General features: G+C 55.3%; 1 protein-coding gene and 1 long non-coding RNA gene across 3 annotated transcripts in view; one reads left to right on the top strand and one right to left on the bottom strand.

Moving 5' to 3' along the window:
* The window catches only part of SHISA6 (shisa family member 6), a 159,076-nt gene extending 151,080 nt beyond the window's left edge, over positions 1–7,996 (bottom strand). For both annotated transcript variants that reach the window (XM_068209282.1, XM_068209283.1), the window contains exons 1-2: positions 7,846–7,996; positions 6,809–7,756 (exon numbers count right to left, since the gene is read on the bottom strand). In XM_068209282.1, the coding sequence (XP_068065383.1) occupies positions 6,809–7,491 (683 nt within the window). In that variant the 5' untranslated portion in view covers positions 7,492–7,756; positions 7,846–7,996. The remainder of the gene's footprint in view (positions 1–6,808; positions 7,757–7,845) is intronic.
* On the top strand, positions 1,581–4,496 carry LOC137485062 (uncharacterized). Its single transcript, XR_011005169.1, has 2 exons — positions 1,581–3,682; positions 3,826–4,496. It is a non-coding gene; the product is annotated as an uncharacterized lncRNA (long non-coding RNA).
* Positions 7,997–25,618: the final 17,622 nt, after the last annotated feature.

The raw sequence follows: 25,618 nt of genomic DNA, 5'->3' as shown, positions 1-25,618 counted from the left end.
CTCTGGCTCTAAAGACAGCCACTTCACACACCTCACACCAATGTCCAAACTGAATAATCTCTGGCTCTTGCTGTGATGTGGGCAAAGAATTTCCAGCAGAGACTGAGCTCAAAATGGGTGACACCAGTTCCTCTGAACACAATGGCCCCGAAGAGAACAAAACTGATACGTAAAGATTTGGTAATTAAAAGCTTAAAATGAACCTTTTCAAAGGATGTTTCTCTGCAGAGAGATGTCACCCTGAGCACAAAGTGTCCTCAGCAAGGGCAGGACCTGCACCTGAGCCATGCTCAGGCTGCTGGGGACAGTGAGTGGCAGGAAAAGATTGGTACCCCCAGGTGCCACGAGGCTCGGGCTGGCTGCAGGAGGGAGCAGCCCCTGTGACCCCCTGCCCCAGCTCCCAGCTCCAGCCCCTTCTCTTCCCAGAACAAGGGGGAGGCTCCCTGGAAAGGGATGTACCCAGGAAAGGCATGAGGGGTGCTGGGGAGAGCGGGGAGCTGTGCAGGACAGGGACAGAGCACACGGAAAGGAGAGAAAACAAAACCAGCAGGCCTTGCTGGGTGTGAAAGGCTGTGGAAATGATGTTCTGCTGGCCCAGCTCTTTGTCCTGCTCCTGTTTGTGCATCCCCAGACACAAACACAGCGACAGAACCCGGTGCTTGCGCGGCTGCACCTGGGCAAGGGTCGAGCACAAGGGATCTGGTTTTACACCAAATCCTCTGCTCTGAGCACAGCGAAGGGGCTTTGAATTCACTGAAGAAAGCTGAACTTTCTCAGAAGAGCCCTCGCAACAAAGGAGGTTGTGCTGAGAGCTGAAACACAGCCCAGCATTTATTGTGGAAGAATTCTGTTTATCCACCTGGGGAAGGAGATATCGGAGCCCTCCAAGCCATCAGTGCACACAGATCTAAGGAAGCACAGCCAGCCCACGTGAGTGGGGGCAAAGGCAGGCAACACACGCCCTGATCTCATCTTCCCCAGAAAGTCCAGATCTTATGTGAAACAGAAATTTTAAAAGGCATCTGATCTCCAAAGATGCAGAGATCATCTGCTACTTAAGGATATAAGAGATTACAAAACTAAAAGGAACAGAAGTTCAGAGCCACACTGGATTCCCTTGACACCTTATGATGGAGCTGGACTAACAGAAACAGTTAATTAGCAATCAGGAAAATGCCAAATAAATGGGAATTAGAGACACTGAGATGATTTGGTGGAGGCAGCATGGTTTCTGAGCCTGGCCTCTCATAATGGGAGAAGTTCAAAGGGAAAGGAGAAGCCCAGAAGCATCCAGAGGAAGTCAGTGGCCAGGCAGCCTCTGTGCTCCCACAGAGTCAATCTCTTCATAAAACAGACTCAGAGAGGAAAACACACCAAAAAATCCCCAATTATCGAACTGCAAACCATGACCAGAGCTCCAGACGTGAGCTTTCCCAGCGCATGGAAGTGAAACAAAAGGAAAAGTGCTGTGTAGTGGTACAGGCACACAGATACACACCTGGCCTGGATTTGGGTCTGCATCTGGACAATTCACCCTGCAAGAGGACAAGACCCAGGTGTTCTCCCTGCTTAGGAGTTACCCCAAATCCAGCCAGGTGCAGGGGGTTTGAAACAGAACTAGTTCTGAGTAACTTCTCTGATGTCACAGGGGGAAGGTGTCCCTGCCCATGGCAGGGGGTGGAATGAGAGGATCTTTAAGGTTCCTCCCAACCCCATCCATTCTGTGATTCTGTGATTTTATGGCTGCACCTTTTTTGGTTTTTCCCAGTTCAGTCTGACCTGTATTCTGTGCCTGTGAGAGGGACAGGGCACTTCAGAGGGGAGACTCAGAAACCATCAGGATTAAACAATTCAAAGCAGGGCAAAGAGCAGCTGAAAGGCACCCGAGTGAGTCTGAGTGGAGTGAAAAACGGCAGAGCATAAAAACACATCAGTGGAAAGAGACTGAAAGCAGGAACAGCATCCAAGAAAGAAAACCTCCTGCGGAGTCCCTGTGGCCAGGTGTGTTCACAGCACTCCCTCCCTGCCCTGGGGACGATGGAGTTTGATCGTTTGGCTCCAGCAGCCCTCGGCAGCAGAGAGCAGAGCTGAAGGAGCTGCCTGTGATCCCCGTCTCAAACACCAGGGCTGGAGAACGGCACTGCTCATAACCTTCACACCTGAAAGCAGCTCCCTCCAGCAGCCCCTCAGCAAGCCCAGGGCCCCGGGCTGTGGGGATGCAGCCTGCAGGAACACAAACCCTGCTGTATTTCGAGCTGGGCTCCCACAGACCAGCACCTCCTTGGATCTGGGAGCAGACAGATCCATTGCCTCTGGTTCCTGCTGGAATTCAGAGCCACGGAGCAGAAACAAGCAGGAGTGGATCGATTTAACTCTGGTCTCTACACGGGCAAAGGATGTTCATTTATAAAAGCCATCAGTTAGCACTCACAGAGCAGGAGATGCAAAGAGGCTGAAGAGAAGAGCAGCACAGATATCTTCCCTCTTTGCAGCAGCACAGATGCTGTGGGAGGAGGATGAAGTGAAGCACAGCACAGAGCCTGTTTCCCTTCTCCCTTTCCCACCCCTCAGCCACACTCCATGCAAGGCCAGATAAGGCCTTGTAGCAGCACACAGAGCTGGTCTGCTGGGAAAAATCCCTGTGCTGCTTCCCAGGAGAGCAGCTGGGCTCCCAGCAGTGCCCCAGGGCCAGCTCTGCCACTGTGTCCCTCTGCCTTCAGCTGACCAGTGGGATGCACTTGGGATATTTCAATCCAGGTTCCAATCTGTGCATTCCCAGCTCAGCAGAGTGCAGTTAGCTGCTGAGGCTAAGCAGGGGTCATGGAGCAGTGCTACATCTGTGAATTATTTGTGTTCTGTAGCGGGGGGATGCAGGGTCATGGCCACGGGATGAGAACATTCTGTGTCACCCCTTCTTGCTGCAGAAAAACTCACCCAGCTTTGAAAGAACCAGCTGATTTTCCCTGCTCAAAGATTCCCTAACTCATCCCCAGACTGAAAATAAAGCAAATACTTCTTAAATTTCACTTAAGAAATGCCTGAGAGAAGAAAACAAGCCTGGCAATGAGACAAAAACAACCTGTCCTCACCCGTGCAGGAGAGAGCATCAGCACACACAGTACTGCTGGGTGTAATTCTCAGAAACCAGCCCCAGCTTCTACCTGGAGCCCAGCAAAGTTCTGGCTGTGTAACCCCCAAAGCAAGAGGCAGTTCTATAGGGCCAGGCTGAAAGATCCTATAATTGCCCAAAAAAAAAAAAAAAATCAGTTCCATTGCAAGCATTACGAGGGTTTCTGTACAAATCTGTACAGTAGGAATATTTCAGCTCCTGGTTTTCAAAGCACTTCCACTTAACTGCTGTTGGAAACGCCTGTCTCAGTGATTGTGAGCCCAGAATCACAGCAGTGCCTTGCTTTAAAGGGACGTGGCAGTGCCTGGAAACAGGAGCTGATTCCAGCTCAGAGCTGCACATGCACAGCCAGCCCTTCCTTCCATAACACACCGACAGCTCTCCTGTGAACTTGTAAACCCTCCTTCCACCAAAAGACATTCCCTGAGCCCTGCCTCCCTCAAAATGTTCTTGCTAAGTGAGTTCATAAGGATTTTCTGTAAAAGCTGGATGAGAAATGAGCAGAGGGATGCCATCCACACACGGCACTGCTCGGCGAGCATTTACGAGGAAGTAAAATTTACAGAGTGATCCTGCTCGTGGGGAGGTGCAAGGAAGTTCTGACTGATCCTCCCTGCCTGTGGGATACGAGCCCAAGAGGCTTCTTCCAGCCCCTGTAGCAAGCTGTGTTCATGCTGCTGCTCTCCTCCTCCCAGAGGATGCACACTGAGGTTTAGTGCACTCGCCATCACTACAGAGAATTATTCTGGATGTCACACTTCACTCCAGCTGACACGACCTCAAACAGACAGAAATATCTGACCCCAACCTGCTTTCCTTCTTCCCTGTTCCTCCCCAGCAGCTGTCAGAGACAAAGACAAACCACTCCTCTCCTCGTATTTACATTCTGCTTAGAGCACCATGAGCATTCAGCCCAGTGCAGGAGATGCACTTCAAAATATTTAAACCCTCGTGTGATGTTGATCAAGTTCAGGTAACACAGCTCTGAAAGGTATAATCTTTTACCAGCTACCATATTATAGAAGTCAATCAACTTCTTAAAATGCTCTGGAAGTCAAATTTCCCGAGCACTCAATCTGCCATTCATACTTCTACACACAGGTGAATCATTTCACCAGAACTTATCTAAATAAAGCAAAGCAAGCATCAAAGAAATGAAAACATCAGGAAGAATCCAGACAAGTCTGGCAACACTGCCTCTGATTTCCAAGGGTGAAGGATCCAACCCTGCAGCAGGCTGGAGCTGGAGCAGAAGTAACATATGGACATCCAACCCAGATTTCCAAATTTAGTGTGAAGATAAGGCCCAGGCAAAGTTGCCTTGAAGCCAGAAGAGCTGGGCAGCTGGGGAACCATCCCATCATTAGCAAAATACTTAAAAGAGCCAATTTTCTGGCTAAGCCACTTGCAGGACCCTTGCTTCTCCCCAGCTGTGTGCAGTTTTTAACACTGTGGAGTTATATTCTTGCAGGGACCAGGGGCAGGTGGGATTTGGAATGGAATATGTGGGCCAGACCCCCAGCAAATGTAAACCAGCCTCACTGTTTGTCCTCACTGCAGGGAGGAGTCTAAATAAAACACATCTTCCCAAATAAATAAAAACTGCGTCACTCATCTCTTTTTTCCTGGTAAAAAACTAATATTTCTCCCCCCAGTCTCTGCTGATTGCGGCTGAAGTTCAGCCTTAAAAATATGGTCAATGATTTCAAGAGTTCTGATTAAAAATCTTCATTAAAATAAATGTTAGGCGGCATTATCTGGTAGAGTTAAGGTCTTTCCCCCTGATGCTCACTACTGCTCTTCTAAAGAAGCCTCTCACCAATTTTTATGTTCAGACACAGAGAGCTCTCGGATTCACGGCACACAAGCGGCACTCATCATTTGGAGGGACTTTTTCATCATAAAATAAATATGAACTGAGAGAGAACATGCATTTGTCCAAAAGGAGGATTGCTACAGACGCCCGAGCTTTTGCTTTGAAGCAGGATTTTCTGTGCCACGCCGAGCGTTCCTGTCCCTACAGCGCCGTGTGACGCCGCTGCCCTGCCGAGGGGACACCGAGCCGCCTCTCCAGCCGGCAGGGACGGCTCGGGATTTGAGAGGGACCGAATGAAAACGGGAATGTGCAGAGCTCTGCCACCACCAGCGCGTCCCCGCACGGCCCCGGTGGCCACGCGGGGAAGGCACCACCCAGGGGGCTCCGATCCATCCCAAACTTCTCCCTGGCCGGGCAGAGCAGGGCGGGACAGGACAGGGCAGGACCCGCGGGGTCCGAGCGGCTCTGCTGTTCCTGGGGGGTGCGGGGGGAGCTGCGGGAGGCTTGGAGGGGAGATGGGGGGGTCTGGGGGCTGCTGAGGATCCCGGGTGCAGGGAGGGAGTGCCAGGGACAGGAGGGTAGTGCGGAGGTCCCAGGGGGCAGGAGGGGAGTGCCAAGGGCAGGAGGGATGTACCGGGATCCCGGGGCAGGAGGGGCATGCCTGGGGGGAGGAGGGATGTGGGGGGGTCCCGGAGAAAGGAGGAGGGGTGCAGGGGGGCCAAGCCGGTAAGCTGGAGGAGATTCCGGGGGGCAGGAGGGAGGTGTCGGTGTGCCAGAGAACAGGAGGGGGCTCCGAAGGGTAAAAGAGGGTGCCGGGGTGCAGAGGGAGGCTCCGGGGGGCAGGAGAGGGGTGCTAGGATGCCGAGGGGCAAGGGCGACGTTCTGGGATGTAAAGGAGGGTGCCGGGGGACAGGAGGGGGTGCCGGGGGCAGGAGGGGGGTGCCGGGGGCAGCTACGCTTGGAGCTCCGGGACGGACACTGGGCAGAGCGGGGCAGCGCGGAGCTGTCCGGGAACAGTCCGGGAATTATCCGGGAGCTGTCCGGGAACAGTCCGGGAATTAACCGGGAGCTGTCCGGGAACACTCCGGGAATTATCCGGGAGCTGTCCGGGAACAGTCCGGGAATTATCCGGGAGCTGTCCGGGAACAGTCCGGGAATTATCCGGGAGCTGTCCCGGAGCTGTCCGCGGAGCCGGTGCTGAAGGCGAAGGCGCGGGGAGGAGACCCCAAACGAGGCCGCGGGAGAAGAGCCACGGGGCACCAGGACCGGCCCCGGGGTGAGCAGTGGGATGGCCAGAGGGGTGCGGGTGGCCCTGGTCGGACCGTGGGAAGGAGGAACTCCTGGGCAGAGGATGGAAAGGGAAAAGCCCTTTGGTGGATGGTGCAAAGAGGGAACCCTTGGACAGCCCTCGCAAAGGGGGAAACCCTTGGATAAATGACTCAAGGGAGGACCCCTCGAAGCGGCAGAACAATGGGAAAGCGTTTGGCCAGGCGGCACAGCCGTCAGAGAGTCATGGCACCGGGGAAACCCTTGGAAGGGTTGGCAGGGGAAACTCATGGAGAGGCAGAGCAAAGCACAGAGACCCGAGTGGGTGCTTCACAGGGAGACTCCTCGGGCAGAGAGTGCGGCAGGAGAAGCCCTGGACAGCAGTGTAAAAACGGAGCCCTTGGACAGCAGGTCCAAAGGTGGAATCCCTGGAGGAGCCATGCATTGGGAAACTCTCGGACAGGCTGCACAGCTGGGGAACCCTTGGCTGGGCGTTCGAAAGGAGGACCCTTGGCTAAGCAGCGCACTGGGAAACCTTCGAGCAGACTCTGCCAAGGGGCAAGGCTCGCTGAGGGGGAGCAGGGGAAGGAGCGCACCTGTGAATGTTCATCTCCCGGGGCGGGCGCCGCGCCTTGTCGTAGGCCACCTTGGCAAAGACGCCGGCGATGAGCACGAAGGCGATGGCCCCGCACGAGATGTAGACGGTGGCGTTGGTGCTGTCCTTGTCCGGGTCGTACTTGTTGGCGTCCCCATCGCCGCCGTCGCCGCCGTCGGCGGGCAGGGCGCCGCTGGCCGTGGTGGGGTGGGCCCACTCGGGGCTCTTGTAGTTGCGGCACAGGCTCTGGTTGAGCTTCTCGGCGCGCTTGTTGCAGCAGAAGCGGTAGAAGCAGGTGCCGCAGCAGTAGCGGAAGCCCGTGAGGCTGTTGTTGCACTCGAACTCCTTGTCCCACTGCCCGCTCACGTCGTAGTACCCCCAGCACGTCTCGTGCGCCGGGGCCGAGCCCCCGCCGCCGCCCCCGCCTCCGGGGGCTGCCTTGCCGCCCCCCGCGCCCTTGCCGCGCCCGGGCAGCGCCGTGGGGGCGGCGGCCCCCGGGCCCGCCAGCGTCTGGTTCAGGAGCTCCTTGCCCGGTTTGGGGGTCCGGCGCGGCGCCGCCGCCCCCTGGGTCCGGTTGCCCTTGGCGCGGGGGGGCCCGGCCGCCTGCGCGGGCAGCAGCAGCAGCAGGGCCAGGAGCTGCAGGGAGAGCAGGAGCAGCGGCAGCAGCAGGTGCCGCGGCCCCATGGCGAGGGGCGAGGCGGGGGCGCGGCGCGGGGGGCGCGGCGCGGGGGGCGCGGCGGGCGGGGTGGGGGCTCAGCGGCCGCGGCGCTGCCCCATGGAGCGGGGCGGGGGCGGGGGGTGCGGACGGGGGTCCCGCTGCTGCCGCCGCGCTGGCTCCTCAGCGGCGGCTGCCCGGCGCCGGGCGCTTCATGCCGGCGCGCGGCGAGCGGCGGAGCCCGGCGGAGCGCGGCTGGAGGCGGCGGGGTCCCGGCGCTGCTCCGGCGAGGGGCTGCGAGAGACGGGGAGAGGGTGAGAGCGCGCCGCGCCCCGGGCAGCCCGGCCCGCCCCCGCCCGCCCGCCCCATGCCCACGGCCTTACCATGCCGGAGCGGGACTGCAGCGGGGCCGCGGGGCTGCCCGCGCTCCTCGCCGAGCCGGGGGCGGAGCGGAGCGGAGCCGAGCCGGGCGCGGAGCAGGGGCGGGCGCCGAGCCGAGCCGGGAGCCGGGGAAGGACCGCCCACCGCTGCCGGGCCGCTCCTGACATCACCGGGACCGCGCCGCGCCGCTCCGCCGGCACCCCGGCACCGCCGCCGGCCCGCCCGGGCAGCGCGACCCGCGGCGCGCCCGCAGCCCGCAGCGCCCGCCCGGGGCAGCGCCGGCGCTCGGGGGGCTCCGGAGGGGCGCGGGGAAGGGTCCCGGGGCGGGGGGTACGTGTAAGTGTGTGTGGGGTGCGGACCTTGCGCGCGTCCCTCGGGATGTGGTCCTGGCAGGGATGCGGTGAGTGGCCACTGGACCTCTCCCCGGGGGTGTGGTCCTGGCAGGGATGTGGTGAGTGCCACTCTACCTGTCCCTGGTGGCCTGAGGTGGTCCTGGCAGGGATGCGGTGAGTGGCCACTGGACCTGTCCCCGGGGATGTGGTCCCTAAAGGTGTGTGTGGAGTGAGGACCCTGTGCCTGTCCTCGGGGGTGTGGTCCTGGCAGGGATGTGGCCACTGGACCTGTGCCTGGCGGTCTGAGGTTGTCCTGGCAGGGATGGGCAGGGATGTGGTCCCTAAAGGAGTGTGTGGGGTGTGGACCCCATACCTGTTCCGAACCTGTGGTCCCTGTGGGGATCGGCAGGGATGTGGTCCCTACAGATGTGTGTGACCCCGTAGCTGTCCCAGGGCAGTGCCCGCAGCACAGCCTGGCGCTGGGCACACGTTGTCCCCAGGGCTGTCCGGCCATGCTGCCCCCAGGCCGTGCTGGCCCCTCTGCCCTGCCAGCTCTGCACGGGACGAGCCTCCCAGGCCTCCCAGGGACTGCTGCTCCAGCCCAGGGCTGGTGGCGCCTTCCTGGGAAAGTGCACCTGCCCCGATTGAGTCCTGGTTCCTGCTCCCTGATGTGCTCGGCGTGGAGAGAGAGCAGCACCCCCACCCCAGCCTGATACACTCCCCACTTCTTCCAGCTGTTCCCACTCCAGGAGAGCTCTGGGGTGCTGCAGGGCTGGGCTGGCACTGCCCCGGGCTGCCCAGTGACCCAGGCACAGCCACCACAGGTTTGTTCTGAACAAGATCCCTTCAGGCACAGCAGATTTCACTGCTGTGAGCCACGGCCACCGAGGCAGAATTTCCTCAAAGTCCTGGTGCTTCCTCCGTGTCCCACTGCAAACCCGACTAAAGCCTCTACAAACATTTCCTGAAGAAGCCAAGGTGCTGCCAGCTGTAAGGACACACAGAGGACAGCGAGGAATCCCAGCAAGGAGGAGCACGTGGAGACGGGAACTGAAGCGATCCCCGCATCTGCAGACAGGCCATTTTCAGGAGAGCAGTGTAGGAGGAAGGGATAAATGGAAAGGGAGAAGCACCCCTAAAAATCCCCTGTCTTGCACCCCGTGGGAATCATTTCCTCAAGCTGCCAAGGTGTGAGTGCCCACAGCTCATTTGAGAACTCTCTTCGGAGAGCCCACGGACTGTGAGGTTGGCAAAGAGAGTTTTAGCTCTGCCACCTAAAGCTGCTCTGGTGCTGGGGAGCACCCGGGGAAATCAAAAATCCCTTCTTTGCTCACAGAAGGGAGAGCTGTTACCCTTCCATGGCTGCTGAGAACTGGACCTAAGGGAGGTGCCCAGGTGAATCCACACCATGGGGTGCCCAGACCTCCGCAGTGCCTGAGGCCAGGCTCAAACCCGAGGCAGAGGGAGGCAGTCTAAGGCCATCGTGGCCACCCAGGGCGAGCCTGAGCTGCTTTAATGCAAGCACCCCTCTGAACCCCAATACCCTGAGCCCAGCTCCTCTGGCCCCTCCTTGGGGATAATTCTCCTGTTATGAGTGACCAAACCCTGACACCAAAGGTTGTGAAGCAGATTTGACTGCTGTAGGGAGGCCATCTCCAAACGCTGTGGGCCTTCCACATGTCCTCATCAAATTCACCACAGAAAGCATCCTCAGATCTGGGTTGTCTCTGCTTCTCCAAGGCTTTGCAAAGTGTGGGAGGCACCCAGATGGAACAATCCGAGTCCTTCCCTCAGCTGGCTGATCCCTGCACACCTACACAGGAACTGGGGTCTCTGCAGTGAGGGCAGCTCAGCGGAGAGGAGCTGCCACTCAAAAAACCCAGCGTCCTCTCCCAGGTGGGCAAGGCTTCCTGCTGCAGGCAGTCCTTGGGGAAAAGATCCGATGGTTTTGAGACAGAAACAACTGGCAGACCTCTGGCCTTACACCAAACATTACAAGGGCACAGAGAGTGCCTGGTGAAGAACTGAGGGTCAGGTTTTCTGCCCCACAGGATATTTGGGGGCTGAGATTGGCTTTTCCTCCGTGCCTGCCCAGCCTCCTGAACCGGCTGAGCCTTGGACTCCACGTGCTCCTCTGATGCCACCACAGCTTTATCACACCGAGGTGACGATGAAACCCCACCCAGATGCCTCTGCCTCCTCCTGCTAATTTATCACCGCCACCGAACAAGCTAAAGAAGGACAGAGCTTCCCTGGATGCCCGGTATAATCCCACTGCCTTGCCTGCGGCCAAAATACGGGAGAGAAGAAGCTGAAGCAAATGTGAAAAGAAGGAAAGAGTCCCTAAGGAGCAACGCTGGATTTCTGGGACTTTCCTGGGATTTGGAGCCGCGCTGCTGGCTGTGGGAGGGAAGGACAGAGGCTGAGATGCTTGTGGGAGAAAATGCCCGAGCTGCACTCCCCCCATGCCCGCGGAGCGGTGTGACAGCGACTCTGTGACAGCTCCATCCCCACCTGGAAGTCACTCCAAAACCTCCAGCACTTTCTCTTTCATCTCCCGTCCCATCCTCCCCAGGTTGTTCTTGGCAGCGTGACTGTTCCAGAGCTGTTTTCTTGTTTATCTTCTCTGCCGGGTGCTTTCATCTCCGTGCCGGAGCTGCCGCGGCTGCAGGCAGGGAAGGGAAGTGCAGGTTCAGAAAGTCCCGAAATCCAATTCCTCCCCAGCATCCCTCCCCCCAGCCCCTTGTCCTGCCACCCCTCCTCGGCCTCTGATGACTTTGAGAGGAGTTTCTAATGAGTCTGATGTGCTCGAAAGCTGATTCCTCCTCGTCAGGGGATTCAGTTGTGACCGTCAATCTTCATTAAAATGAACCCAGCACTTCGGACCTAATTTTTCGTCTAAAATTAATGTAGCTACAAAAAGCTCCTAATAGGAGTTTGGGGGATTATTTCTGTGGAGCTGGATTTCTTCCTGCCTGATCAGGAATGGGTGGGTCCCGGGTTTGGTGCAGGCAGGAGGCTGCTTGCTCCAGGTACAGCACAGACTGAGCAGAAAGCAGGGAAATGCGAGGGGAGCAAGCAGGCACAGGGCTGGCAGGGCCTCACACAGGCAGGGCCAGATGTGGTCAGCTTCTCCTGCAGCTTCCGAGCAGCTGCCTCAAAGGACAGGGCAAGAAACGGGAGCGAAACAGGGGCATTTCACCAGCTTTTCATGGTTGGTTTATTCTCTGCTGCCTGAGAGGATTCCATGGTTTTTGTGGTTTTGTACAGTTTGAGGAGCTGGGATTCTCTTTCCCCATGGGAACTCTTGTTTCTGTCTCCCTGTTCTCATCACTCAGCCCAGTGCAGCGATGGTCACAGCTCTGTCCTGCTGCTGTCACCTGTCCCTGTCTCCTGTTCTGTCTCACTCAGGGGCCAGGAACAGACCTGAGCTGTGCCCAGCTGGGCAGACAAGGTGCCCGCTTGTGCAGGAAAGGTGCCACCAGCACTCCTGGGAGAGGTGCAGGGACTTCACTGAGGTGTCCCCAGCGTTGGCCAGGCACATCAGCAATGCACTCCCTTCAAATGGGGCCATCTGAAGCAGAAGACAAAGAAACTTCTACAGCAAATGAGGAATTCCTCATTATTTACCCAGCTCTGCTCATGTAGAAGCCTTTAGAAAGTGCTTTTACCACTGCAATTCTGCAAAACCCTAAATTTTTCCTAATATCCAACCTAATTTCCCCCTTTTTTTGGTTTGAAGCCTGGAAGTCCAGCCTTATAAATCATCTCTCCATTTTTCTTGCAGGCTCCTTCCTGATATTAACAGAAAATCCAGCACAAGGGAAACCTTCCCAGTATTCTCTGCAAACTGTGACACCCCTGGGGATGCAGGGAGAAAGGGGGGATTGAAGAGACCTCAGTGTGGGTTTCTCTTTCGCTGCTCTCCGGTGCAACGGCTCCTCCAGGCCTGCCAGGCTGGGAAAGATCATTTGATCTGCTTTGGCTTCCTACCTTTGCCTGCAGGTCTGGGGCTTCTCCAGGGTCCCTCAGGGCAGCACACACCTGAGGGTGACATCTGGCTGTGCAGGGCCCTGCCCAGACTGTCAGGGGTTAATTGTCTTTATCTGGCTGCATGTGCACAGGAGGGAGAGCAGTGGGAGCTTTTCTTTTCCGTGTCATTAGAGTCCCTGTTGTCACTTCCATCAGCAGCACGGCACAGCCTGTCCCTGCCACGAGGGCAGGCGTCTCTCCCAGCTCCCAGCCAGGCGCTGCTCCTTCAGTGTCCCACAGAGCTGGTTTTTCCTGGGATCTGGCACAGCCAGCAGCCACTCTTCCAGCCAGATTGCCCTGCAGCCCCAGCCTGAGCCGGGAGGAGCCAGCAGAGGAGCAGATGGAAGGAGCCAGGCTGAACAGCCACACCTTGCACGGTCATTACCAGCCAGGGCTGCATGCAGGTGATAACACCAGAGATGAGAGCAATTAGCACTGATTTGGTGCTGCCTCCGAGCCCAGCAATGTGACGCTCAGAGGGCTCCCAGGCTCTGCAGCCCGACCATCCCTGTGTCCATCCCACCTCGGCCAGGCCACAGGGACAGCTCAGGCCCAGCCAGCCTTGAGGTGACGTGAACAGACCTTTTCCTTTCCTCCACACATCCCATCCATTGGCTCTGGCTCTTCTATCTGGATGTTTTAATTTAGCAGCAGAAACCTGTGCTCAAGGCCACACAGGAGTGCATTTGCAGCCTGCTAGAGCTTGGAAGATGTTTGATCCCAGATCTCTTCTCACAGCTCACCCAGGGCTGGCCTCACACCTGGCTGGGCAGCCCGAGGGACATCGATGCCCTCACAGCCTGAGGGACATCGATGCCATCACAGCCCCAGTGCTCCCGAGGGGCTGCAGCTCCCTGGGACAGGGACAGGAGCCAGGGAATGGCTGGAGCTGGGCCAGGGGAGTTTGGGGATGGATTTCAGGGAAAGGTTCTTCCCCAGAGGGTGCTGGCACTGCCCAGGCTCCCCAGGGAATGGGCACGGTCCCGAGGCTGCCAGAGCTCCAGGAGCCTTTGGACAGCCAGGGATGCCCAGGTGGGGCTGGGCTGGGGGATCCTGGTGAGGCCCTCCCAGCTCAGGAAATTCCTGGATTCCAAGTGCAGGGCTCATGCTATGGCCTGATAAAGACACAGGAGGTTTCCAGGAGAGCTCCTGCCGGGTGCCAGCCCCTCCCTCAGCCCCTGTGCCAGGCAGGCAGATTTGTCCAGAAAGCAGATGAGTCCCTCAGGCATGACAGGGATTTCAGAGAGAGTGACACATCTGCTCCCAGGCTCCCTGAGTGCCTCTGTTTCTCTTTACAGGTGAATTTTATACCTTTTCTAAAATCCCCAGGGATGAGCCAGCTCTTCCCAGTCACTCACGGGCCAGGTGAATGACTGGAAAATGGGAGGATTCAAAAGTCCTTTGAATAGAGCTGAGAGCTCTCTGAAATCAGGATATTTTTCAAGGCTGAGAGGGAGACCAAAGAAAGCAGAACCCCAGGCTTGCACAATTGAGAAAAGAGTGTGGGATGGGAGCACGGTGTGCACGGCAGGCCAGGGCAATCCTTGCCATGGGCACGAACAATCACAAGTCCCGAGCAGGGGGCAGTGGGAGGAACGGCTCTGGGGCTGAGGCAGGCACTGCTCAGGCAGGGTGCCCCTGGCTTAATGGGAATTATTTTCCTTAGGTCTTTGTGCTGCTGCCAATTCACTCCTCTGAGCAGACAAAGGAGCACTTCAGGAGTCCAATTGCTGCTGCCTGCAGCCAGCACAGTGGCCCAGGAGAGGAGGAAGGAGCATGCCAACTGGGCAAGGAGCAGGGTCTGTCAGGGCTTCTGGCCCTGTGGACTTCAAACTTCTTCAGAAAACTGGGCAACTACAGGAGAAATTATCATAAAATCATGGGATGGCTTGGGTTGGAAGGGACATTGAAGCCCATCCACGGGCACATCCCACGAGCAGCCCACCGTGGGTAAAGTGGGGGACACCAAGTGACACCCACAAATTCAGAGCTGGGGGGCCAGGACCCCCACTTTGCAGAGTCGTGTGCAGATGGAAGCATGGAATTGCAAGCACTCCTCACTCCAGCAGCTCCCTGCTTCCCGCTGCAAGGCCTTCCACAGGATTTCTCCTGTTTCTCCGTGGAAGCAGGGAAGGAGGTGCTGGGACCACAAGCTGCTCTCCCCGTGCCTGGGAAACGATTAGCAAACACGTCTGGGTCTGAAACTTTCCCGTTCTGTTTTATTAATTCTCCCTTTGCAATAATCCTCAATATGCTTCGTTTACATTCAACGAGCAAGAGGGGAGCACTGCCTTAGTTAATTTAACTCCCACAAATTCCCATCTCTGCTGGGGAGAGATTGTGCTTCCTCGCAGATAAAGCAGCTTCTTCATATTTCAAAAGGTTAGAGATTAGATCTGCTTACTGCTATACTTTTATTAAAATTCCTATTTACATTTTTTCCCACATTGATACAATTACAGAAAAGGCAGAAAGAAAGCCAGAGCAATCCCTGAAGGCTGGAAAATCCCTTGGCCTGTACATCCATGGATGTGGCAGGGGGCAGCCCTGTTTGCTGTCCCTGCAGATGGGCAGGAGGAGCTGCCTGTCCTCCTCCTCCTCCTCCTCCTCCTCCTGCTCCATGTGCTGAGGGCTCAGAAGTAGCACAAAGCCTGACTGAAATCCTCAGGCCTGTAGCAAGAGGGAAGTTGAACAAGAAGGCTCCAGGGTGACCTTATTGTGGCCTTCCAGTACCTGAAGGGGCTCCAGGAGAGCTGGAGAGGGACTGGGGACAAGGGATGGAGGGACAGGACACAGGGAATGGCTCCCACTGCCAGAGGGCAGGGATGGATGGGATGTTGGGAATTGGGAATTCCTGGCTGGGCTGGAATTCCCAGAGCAGCTGTGGCTGCCCCTGGATCCCTGGCAGTGCCTAAGGCCAGGCTGGACACTGGGGCTGGGAGCAGCCTGGGACAGTGGGAGGTGTCCCGGCTGTGGCAGGGGTGGGGTGAGATTGAGATGAGATGAGAAGAGATGAGTTGAGATGAGATGAGTTGAGATGAGATGAGATGAGATGAGATGAGATGAGATGAGGCTCCAGCTGATGCTCTGGAAGGGTCCTGCTGCCAGTGAGGAGTGAGATACCACCCCTGACTGTCCAACAGCAGCTCAGGTTTCTCCCCACCACCTCTTAACCCCCAGGACCAAGGGAATCCATCAGGAGAAAAGTGAGTGCTTTGCACAGACATTTTCCGAGGTGCCCTGAGGTTTGCTCTGTCATGCAGAGCCAGCAGGAAAACAAAACCACCTAAGCATGGCAGGCTCCAAAGAGGAGCATTTATTGAACACTGTGTTGGTGGGGAGCTCGTTGCCCAAGAAATATAGACAGGTTTAAAAGGCTGTCAGACAAATCTACCCTGAGGAACACTCTCAGGCACTGATGCAGCTCCTGTCTGAGGAGATCTCTGAAGCTCAGCCTGGAGCCTGCAGGCATGTGAGGAGCTGTGGATCCCTGCTCTCCTTCGCTTTCCCTAAGAACTGCAGCTGTGTTATGTAGAAAACTCCCAGGATTTTGTTGGGCCCAGGGGATTTTGTGCTCCAGAGGCAGGAGAGGCACATCCAGGAGTTTGCAGGATTCCTTTCCTCCTGTGACATGAAGGGACATCGAGGTTTTCAAAGGGGCAGGAACCACCTGAGAGCCCTGTTGGGACCCCTTTTCCCAGAGAGCTGAAGATCTTCCCCCTGGAGATCTTCACCCAGGGGTCCCCAGGCCTTTTTGCCCCACTCTGGGCTCAGCTCAGTGGCTCTGATAGAACCAGAGGACACAGCCTTCAGCTGCACCAAGGGAAATACAGGTTGGATATTAGGAAAAAGTTTTTTACAGAAAGGTGATCGAGTTCTGGCATGGCTGCCCAGGGAGGTGGTGGAGTCACCATCCCTGGGTGTGTTTAAAACAGACTGGATGTGGCACTGGGTGCAAGGATTGAGTTGAGGTGTTGAGGCTGGGCTGGACTCGATGGTCTTGGAGGTCTCTCCCAACCCAGTGATTCTGTGAATTCTGTGGTTCTGGGTTCAGTCCCTGTGCCCTGCTGGCCCTGCCCTCCCTCTCTGAGCAGCGTTAACCCACAGGAGACTCCCAGGTAGCACACATCACCTTCACTGAGCTCTTTGGAGGAGCATTTCCCTGCACTGGGAGTGCTCCTTGGTGGGAGCAGACAGGGGCTGGGGACAAGAGCCCCTCACACAAACCCTGGCCCAGGTGAGCTCAGCTTTGCATCTCAGGTGTCAGTGCCAGGCAATGCCAGGCCTGACAAACCCGGTGCCCCAGGACAGAGCAGTTAAAGGCTCCTTCTCCCCCAGGCCTGATTCCCCTGTTTCCCCCCCGTTTCTACTCTGTCACCTGCAGGAATAAAAGCTTTGACCTCTGCTGACAAATCCCTTTCCAGGGAGAGCAGCAGAGCTCCTGAGGCCGTGCTGAGGGACACTGCCCACTCCTGGAGTTTTCAGCAAGCAGAGCGAGACTGTAGGTAAATGTTATAAAACACAAAAGCTATTGGAGTAAATCTTTGCTGTGATGGAGTGATCAACTGTGGGATGAGTTCCAGGGACAAAATGCCATCAGCACAGGCAATGTGTTTCTGCTCTTCTCGGAAGAGCAAGCACGAAGCTCTCTTCCCACCCCCAAAAATAACCAGCTGGATTTTTCAGGATGCACAAGCAATAGGTCTTTTCTAGCTTTACTAACCCCAGGATAATGATGGTCTCTAGATCTTCATTTTTCTCCAGCAAAACAACCAAAACCATAGATGTTTAAAGTCCTCCCTTAAACTGCCAGGACACTCTTTCTGCTCCACCCTTTCCCCACCAGCCCCAGCCTCATTCCCTGCCCTCCTGCATTCATTTTCCCATTTACATTTTAAGGAGATGCCTTAAATTCCCAGGGACGCTCTGGGGCGCAGCAGAGGTAGAAATTTGATTGATGGAATCCATTTGCCGGCAGCTGCGTGCCAGCAGCCTGTCCCCAGCGCTGTGTCACAGCTGCTGGCCCTCTGGGCTGCAGGGACACATGGAGAGGGGCAGGTGTGTGGGAGCACATCCACGCTGCTGCTGCTGCCCGCACAGCTCTGCCTGGGGGGAAAGGGGCACGGGGGAGACAAGGCCGGGTCAGTTTTCCACTCTAAGTAAAGATATTATCAGAGAAAGGCCTTACAAAATATGGCTTAGCCCCCAGTAGCCCCCATTGCCAGCCCTGGATATTCAGCCATTAATTAGTCCTTGCCGTTATTATTTACTTATCAGCCCTTTAATAGTCGCACACAGCCCCGTCCCCTCGACACTTGCTTTGTTCTTTTGTGAGATTAGATCAGCCTGTTTGTTCCCTTGTTTACAGACGTGTTGTAATCCCGGCCGCCTCCCTTCAGTGTTTAATGAAGGTATTTACTCGAAATTGTTTGCCGGGATTTTCTTCTACAGCTGAGGGATAAGAAGGGTTTGGAGCACGGTTATTTCATTCCAATCGTTTGTATTAATTGATATTTTAGATCAAATGGAGGAGACTTAACTGGCCTAAGTGGTTGTTACCTCTGAGTCAGTGGCTTCTCTTGGAGGAATGAAACCCATGAATTTTGTTACAGACACTGACAGGGATGTTTTGAGCTCAAACAACAAATCCTCAGTGCAGCCACAAGAACGAGCACCAGGGAGATGGGAACGAGCTGTTACACCCCTGCCACGGCCTGGAGATGGGAATGAGCCATTCCCCCTCGGAAAAACCCACCCAGGCTGTCCCTCCCAGCACTGGGAAACATTCAGAAAAGTTGCTGCCACCACGAAGCTCGGCTGCCAACAGCCAGTGCTGCTTCCTCAGCATGACCTGGGGACAGCAGGGCCCCACGCGTGGGGACACCCCAGGCCCTGGCAGGAGGGGTGGTGGCTGCTCCTGCTCAGGGGAAGGTTCCCCAGCTCCCCCTCAGCCCTGCCTGAGGATTCTGGCCCTGTGGGGGACACCCTGGCTCTCAGCAGCTGTGCCAAGGTGGCTGTCCCCAGGTGATGATGTTGTCCTTGGCAGCTCCTGGGAAATCCAACAGAAGCTGAACCACACGCAGTAAAAAAAGGATCAACCCCTGCTTCTCTGGGCTCCAAAGCAAGGCCAAACCATTCCCCCGGGGCACAGCATCCCAGTGGGATTGTCCCCTCCCCTGAGCCGGGAGAGCTGCAGTCCCCTTCCCTGCACCCCCCAGGACACCTCCGGACAGGTGTCACCAGAGGCTTCGGACACCTCCAGACATGTGTCCCCACAGGCTCTGGACAGGTGTCCCCAGAGGCTCGGGACAGGTGTCACCACAAGCTCCAGACAGGTGTCACCACAGGCTCTGGACACCTCTGGACACATGTCACCACAGGATTGGAATAACGAGTGGGTCCAGCCAAGTGACAAAACCACTCCCAGGCCAGGGAGCAGGATTCCATGTGCTGATGAGTAAATGCCTGCACTAAGAATAGCTGCTTCCAGCCTTGCTGCTCACCCACCTTATCCTGCTCCAATTACCTGCCTTAATTTACTCCAGCTGTTCCTCCAGAGCTCCATGATCTATTTTCTACCCCCTCCTGGTTCCTGCTTGATTTCTCTGTATATTTTAACATTCCCCATTCGTTTCTGTCTGGGAGGGCCTCTCCTGACAGGAAGGCTGCTTCCAGCATCACTGTATTCCCGGTCCTTACCGCTCCCATCCGCTCTCAGCAGGCTCTGCAGCACATCCAGCTGCTGGCAGCACGCTGGATCCCTGCAGAATGCATTCATCCCAGGAAGCACTTGCTCCTCAATGAAACTTATTGTCCTGATCCTTTCCCATCTCTCTCAGCAGACAAGTTTGAGGAGGAAAATCGCAGTCTGAATTCCTGATGCCCTGCTGGAAACCTGGCTCAGCTGTTATTTCCCAAATACGGGAAATTTCTCCTCTCCCAGTCCTGTCTGGGTGGGAATCCTTGTTCCCACTGCACTGTGGCTGTCACTTGGAGGGGCAGGGCCAGCCAATGGTGCTGTTCCCTAATTTCCTCTTTGGAGAGGGAAAAAATGGTGATGGGGGCAGATTCTGGTACAGCCGGAGCAGCAGAGCTGCTCTGCTCCAGGGATGAATCCCAGCATGGATCTGGTCCTCCTTCCCCCTCCACAAACCTTTCACTGTCAGGCCTGGGAGCGGGAGGAAGGAAAACAATGCAGATTGCAGATGGGAGAGGCAGGGAGCAGGATGACTTTGGGTGGGATTGGATGGGATGGGATGGGATGGGATGGGATGGGATGGGATGGGATGGGATGGGATGGGATGGGAGCAGAGTGAAACATATGATAGTGGGATGGGATCAGGAGAAATTGTGTGGGAGTGGGAGAGATCGGGAGGGAGCAGGTGGCAGCAGGATGGGAGTGGGTGCAAGTGGCTGGGATGGGAATGGGATTGGTTGGGATCAGAGTGGGATGGGACCAGGTGGGGTTAGTAGGGATAGGGGATTGGACTGGGGTGAAATAGAGTGGGATCGGGGGTGATGGTTGGGATCAGGGATGGGATCAGGGGTGATGGCTGGGATCAGGGATGGGATCAGGGATGGGATCAGGGGTGATGGCTGGGATCAGGGATGGGATCGGGTGGGATCAGGGGTGATGGCTGGGATCAGGGATGGGATCAGGGATGGGATCAGGGGTGATGGCTGGGATCAGGGATGGGATCAGGGGTGATGTCTGGGATCAGGGATGGGATCGGGTGGGATCAGGGGTGATGGCTGGGATCAGGGATGGGATCAGGGGTGATGGCTGGGATCAGGGATGGGATCAGGGATGGGATCAGGGATGGGATCAGGGGTGATGGCTGGGATCAGGGATGGGATCAGGGGGGATGGCGGGGATCAGGGATGGGATCAGGGGTGATGGCTGGGATCAGGGATGGGATCGGGTGGGATCAGGGGTGATGGCTGGGATCAGGGATGGGATCAGGGGTGATGGCTGGGATCAGGGATGGGATCAGGGATGGGATCAGGGATGGGATCAGGGGGGATGGCGGGGATCAGGGATGGGATCGGCGGTCCCGGAGCAGCGCCCGGAGGCGGCGGCCCGCGGCCAGTACCGCTAGGGGGCAGTAACGCACCGGCCGCGGCACCGACCGAGACCGAACGGAACCGAACGGGACCGACCGGGACCGACCGGGACCGACCACCCGGCACTGGCCGGGACCGAGCGGGACCGACCGGGACTGACCCGAACCGGGACCGACCCACTCGGACCGGTACCGACCGACACTGACCAAGTGGCACCGGCAGACCCAGAAATATTTGTTCCTTTAAAGGCATCTGCTGCACCCCAGAGCTCACCTCCCTGGGCCATGCAACAGCTCTTCCCCTACAAGGAGAGTCTGGGCTCTTGTTCTTCCAGAGGGCAGAGAAATGGGAATTTTCTGACGGAAACCTGGCTAGTTGGGACAATCCTATCCAACTCTGCAGGCTGGAGACATGGCTTGCTGCAGAGCTGGCAGCTTCCTGTCAAGCAGCCAAGGGATTACTGCTTCCCTTCCTGCTAAAGCTCCCCGGTGTTTGTTCCCTCTCCATCCCTCCTATCTGGAGCTTCTCACACTCCGTGCCTTTCATCTCCTGGTGGCAGGCTGATCCAGGTGCCCTGGAGCCTCTCCAGGCTCAGCAGGACAGCAGGGTTGGGCACTGGGGCTTGGAGCAGCCTGGGACAGTGGGAGGTGTCCCTGCCCATGGCTTTAAGGACAATCTTGAATGTCCCTTCCCAGCCAACCCACTCTGGGATTTATGTTCTATGAAAAGCCCCACAGCAGCAGCTCAGGGGGGCCTCGTGCCCTGCAGGGGAGGACCAGGGGCTCCCTCCTGGTGCCCCTGGCTTGGGATGTGCTCTGGGTGTGCATTCCAAGGAGCTGGAGCCTGCACAGCTTTGGGAGCAAGCAAAGGAATCCCAGCCTGAGCTAATCCAGCCTCTGGTCAATATTGGAGTTTTGCTCATCAGGTATTTTAAAACCCCACACTCCAAATATTCACTTCCTAAACCTTAAAGACTTTAAAGCGACATGAAAATACACTTACCTGGGAAGAAGAACCACGAGAAAGGTCACTCGTGTTTAAAAGGCACCAGTCACTCTTTTGTTTAACTCTTAAAGGATCATTTAAGAACACACAGGAGGAACCTGGATTTGCCAGACCTTGTTTGCTTACACAAAGGATTTACTCTGAATTCCACCAGCTGCACAGACTTTAACCTGTTCCTGGCTGGGCTGTGGCTGTCCAGGCTTCACCAAAGGCTGCAGCCAGGGATTCACCCATTTTTCCTGGCTTTTCCAGGCACTAAGCACGATGGTGGGTAGGAATTCTCAGTGCAGGAGGGCACAGAAGAACAGATCCTGTTTCTGGAAGGACACCAGAACAGTGGCTTGTGTCTCACTGGGATTAAAAATGTCAATTTAGCAATTATCCATGAAGAAAATACCCTTTTTTAACTTCTAGCTTGCCTGGATTTTTCCTTCTTTGCTCCTTTGTGTACGGTGCTGTGGCATTCACATTCTCTGGACAGAGAGACAATTCTCTCTCTCAGGCTTTTTCTGGAGAAGCACAGAAAAAATTATCAAAATAGTCCTTATCTCATTCACTGTTCCTGTATTTATACCCATATAAAATATAGGATAAAAATTATTTACCCAAACTAATTACTTCATTAAATTCTAGTGATAGTTGTTTAAATTAATAAACCAATTAAATCCACAACTATATCGAGACTCTCAACAGAGTAATGAGTTCTTCTAATTAATTAGTTAATAATAGTTCTTATTAATATAATATAATATAATATAATATAATATAATATAATATAATAAACTTTATTATTAAATAAAATTATTTTATTTAATAATAAAAATTAATTTCTTTTAATTTTAAAAATTATTTTAATTTTATAAATTTAATTTATTGAATTTAATTTAAATTAATAAAATTTAATTTTATAAATTTAATTAAATTTAATTTTATAAATTTAATTTTAATTTTTGTTTTAATTTATTTTAATTATTTAATAATACAATAATTAATTAACCTTCTAAAATCATTAAAATTCTACACATCATTCTTCCCCATCAAAAATCACAACACCAGTACAGTGCCACTTTCCCAACGCTCCTGTCACGTTCCAAGCAAAGAGGATGGCTCCTGTCACCCCAAGCCATGAGGGTGCTCAGAGCTCCTGCAGCCACCACGCCAAGGTGCTGGCCACATCTGCCAGCCCCGTGCCCATGTGCCAGCCTGCCCTGGGCACTGTCACTCGTGGGTGACTGAGTCCCTGCCCGAGCAGCCAGGCAGAGCATTTCCACATCAGCAGCTGCGCTGCCAGGCAGCCAGAACGGGAGCGTGCCCTGCCGGGGCTCTGCGCGGGCACAGAGGGAGGGACGTGTCCTGTCGTCATGTCAGGGACATGTCCTGTCGTCATGTCAGGGACGTGTCCTGTCGTCATGTCAGGGACGTGTCCTGTCGTCATGTCAGGGACGTGTCCTGTCGTCATGTCAGGGACATGTCCTGCTCCTCATGTCAGGGACGTGTCCTTTCGTCATGTCAGGGACGTGTCCTGCTCCTCATGTCAGGGACGTGTCCTGTCGTCATGTCAGGGACGTGTCCTGCTCCTCATGTCAGGGACGTGTCCTGTCGTCATGTCAGGGACGTGTCCTGCTCCTCATGTCAGGGACGTGTCCTTTCGTCATGTCAGGGACGTGTCCTTTTGTCATGTGAGGGACATGTCCTTTCTTCATGTGAGGGACATTTCCTTCTCCTCGGGTCAGGGACATTTCCTGCTCCTCGTGTCAGGGACATTTCCTTCTCCTCGTGTCAGGGACATTTCCTTCTCCTCGTGTCAGGGACATTTCCTGCTCCTCATGTCAAGGATATTTCCTTCTCCTCGTGAGAGAGATATTTCCTGCTCTTCCTATGAGAGACATTTCCTTCTCTCTGTGTGAAGGACATTTCCTTCTCCTTGTGTGAAGAACATTTCCCTCTCCTCGTGTGAGGAACATTTCCTTCTCCTCGTGTCAGGGACATTTCCTTCTCCTCGTGTGAGGAACATTTCCTTCTCCTCGTGTGAAGAACATTTCCTTCTCCTCGTGTGAAGAACATTTCCTTCTCCTCGTGTCAGGGACATTTCCTTCTCCTCGTGTGAGGAACATTTCCTTCTCCTCGTGTCAGGGACATCTCCCTCTCCTCGTGTGAGGAACATTGCCTTCTCCTCGTGTCAGGGACATTTCCCTCTCCTCGTGTGAGGAACATTGCCTTCTCCTCGTGTCAGGGACATTTCCTGCTGTTCATGGAGAGCAGTGAGGGGAATGCCTGGATCAAAGCTCACTTTCCCTCACTTCCAGCCCGTGTTTGCCTCCCAAAGGGCTCGGGATAAAGGCTCAGCCCATCAGGCAGGGCTCCACTGGGGCTGGGGGCAGTGGCAGGTGCTTTGTGCCAGGTTTTAGCTCCGTTGTCATCCTCAGAAAAGTCTGGGAGAAGCAGCGATCAGTGCCCAGGAGAATTAGAAATGGGCTGGGCCATTTCTGTTGGGGTTCTGGGTTATAAATGGGAGCTCTCTCCAGCGATTAGCAATGCACAATGGATGAAGAAATATCATTTCCCTTCCGCTTTCCATCCCAGAGGCAGCATTTCCTCTCTGGTAGCGAGCAGGGCCGGGCTGGGCAGGGCTGGGTGACAAATGCTCCGTGCAGAGGCGCTGGCAGCCCTCCTGCCAGCCCTGCTGGCATGGCTGGGTGCTCGGGGCACTGGGGCTGCCCAGGCCCTCCCTGGCACAGCGCAGAGCCCAGCCTGGGGATGCTGTTTGTTGCTATTGCACACTAAATGAGTACACAGAAGCTTGGTAACTTCAAAAAAGACCCAGTTTTATTCACACATCTGGTATTTCTAGAATTCTAAAGGCGACCGTGGGTTGGAGGATGGAATTACCACCTCTCCAGCCACACTGGTCCAAAGATCAATCAATCATTTCTCTCCACCCGCAGAGAAATATGTAAATTATTCTATTTATACATGACATTGTGTGAGAACTCTGAATCTCAAATATGTAAACATTACCAGAAGGCTAAAGAAGTTTGATGAGAACTTTAAAACTTTCAAAAGAACTATAAAAGAAAACTTAACACTTTTAAAAATCAGGGCAACACTGTTCCCTTGGGGCTCTGGCTCTTGCTGACACTGGTCCTGCACCACCCAGCAAAGCCCTGAGCTGGAAATGTCAATATTCCCAGGGACACCAGGAAGACTGGAAATTTCAGAGCTTCCCATCGCACAGCCCGGCCCTCAGCTCCCTCCTCCTGTGCCACACTTGGATCTTTGGGCTGAAATTTTCCACCTCAGGCTTCTGGCAGAGGCTGAAGCGTTCTGCTGTGCTTCCTCCACACAATTCTGCTATTTCTGAGCCTGAGCTGGAGACAAAAGGCCTCATTTTGATAAGACAAGGAACACTGGAGACTCATTCTTTGAATAATTCCAGCTCTTCTGTGCTTTGGAGCAGGGGCTGGAAATTTCACAGAAAGCTGAAATCTCTTTCTTTCATTTTTTTCTGAAAGGAAAGCGTTGACTTGAGTGTTCTCCAAGGAGCTGGTGGTTTGCAGCTGGACCTCCTCTGCCTGGAGGCAAACAGACACACCTCTGGTAGTGCCCAGAATATTCCCTTCCTGCTCCTCCCTGCATTGGTGCAGCACAACATTCCTGCCGAGGATGCAGGAGCTGGATTTGATGATCCCGGGGGGATTTCCCAGCTCCAGCAGGAGAGTGTGTGCCTCTTTTCTGCTCTCTGAATTGGATCCCTGCTGCTCAGGCGTGCAGGAGCCCCAAAGGAAGGAGGAAATCCTAACCCTGGTGAGAAGGAGAGCAGATTTGGGGTTTTTTAACCAAAACAGGGAGTGAGGGCAGCGGGAGCCAGGGAAGTTCTGACTGCAGCTCCTTTGCTGAGGGACATGAGGGGCAGGATGAGGTGACAGAGTGAGGAGGAGCCCATGGCTCGCAGTGACAGCTTGGACAGGACCTGGGACCAGGCTGAGCCAGGGCATGGAGCAGGAGGGAGGTGGGAAATGCAGTGGGTTTGCAGCCCTTGGCTCCAGGCCCCAGCTCTGCCCCTTCCCCAGGAGCTGGGGGGCTGCTCTGGGCTCAGGGGGACGGGCCAGGGACTCCAGGGACACCAGAGCTTTCCAGGACATCTCTGGAGAGGGAGGAAATTGAGGCAGCAGTGCCTCCACAGCTCTGGGGAGTGCAAACTTCCCAAGGAGTGGGAAACACGGCTGGGTCTGCAGGGACTGGGGTGTCCAGGGCCTGGCAAATGTACAGGAGCCAGGGGAGATTTCCTCAGGGACATCTGCAGGAAACGCTCCCACACCCCTGGATTTCACAGCCGTCATCC

The sequence above is a fragment of the Anomalospiza imberbis genome, chromosome 19, assembly GCF_031753505.1.
Source record: "Anomalospiza imberbis isolate Cuckoo-Finch-1a 21T00152 chromosome 19, ASM3175350v1, whole genome shotgun sequence".
Taxonomy (NCBI): Eukaryota; Metazoa; Chordata; class Aves; order Passeriformes; family Viduidae; genus Anomalospiza; species Anomalospiza imberbis.
This window is presented reverse-complemented; position numbering and strand designations above follow the sequence as displayed.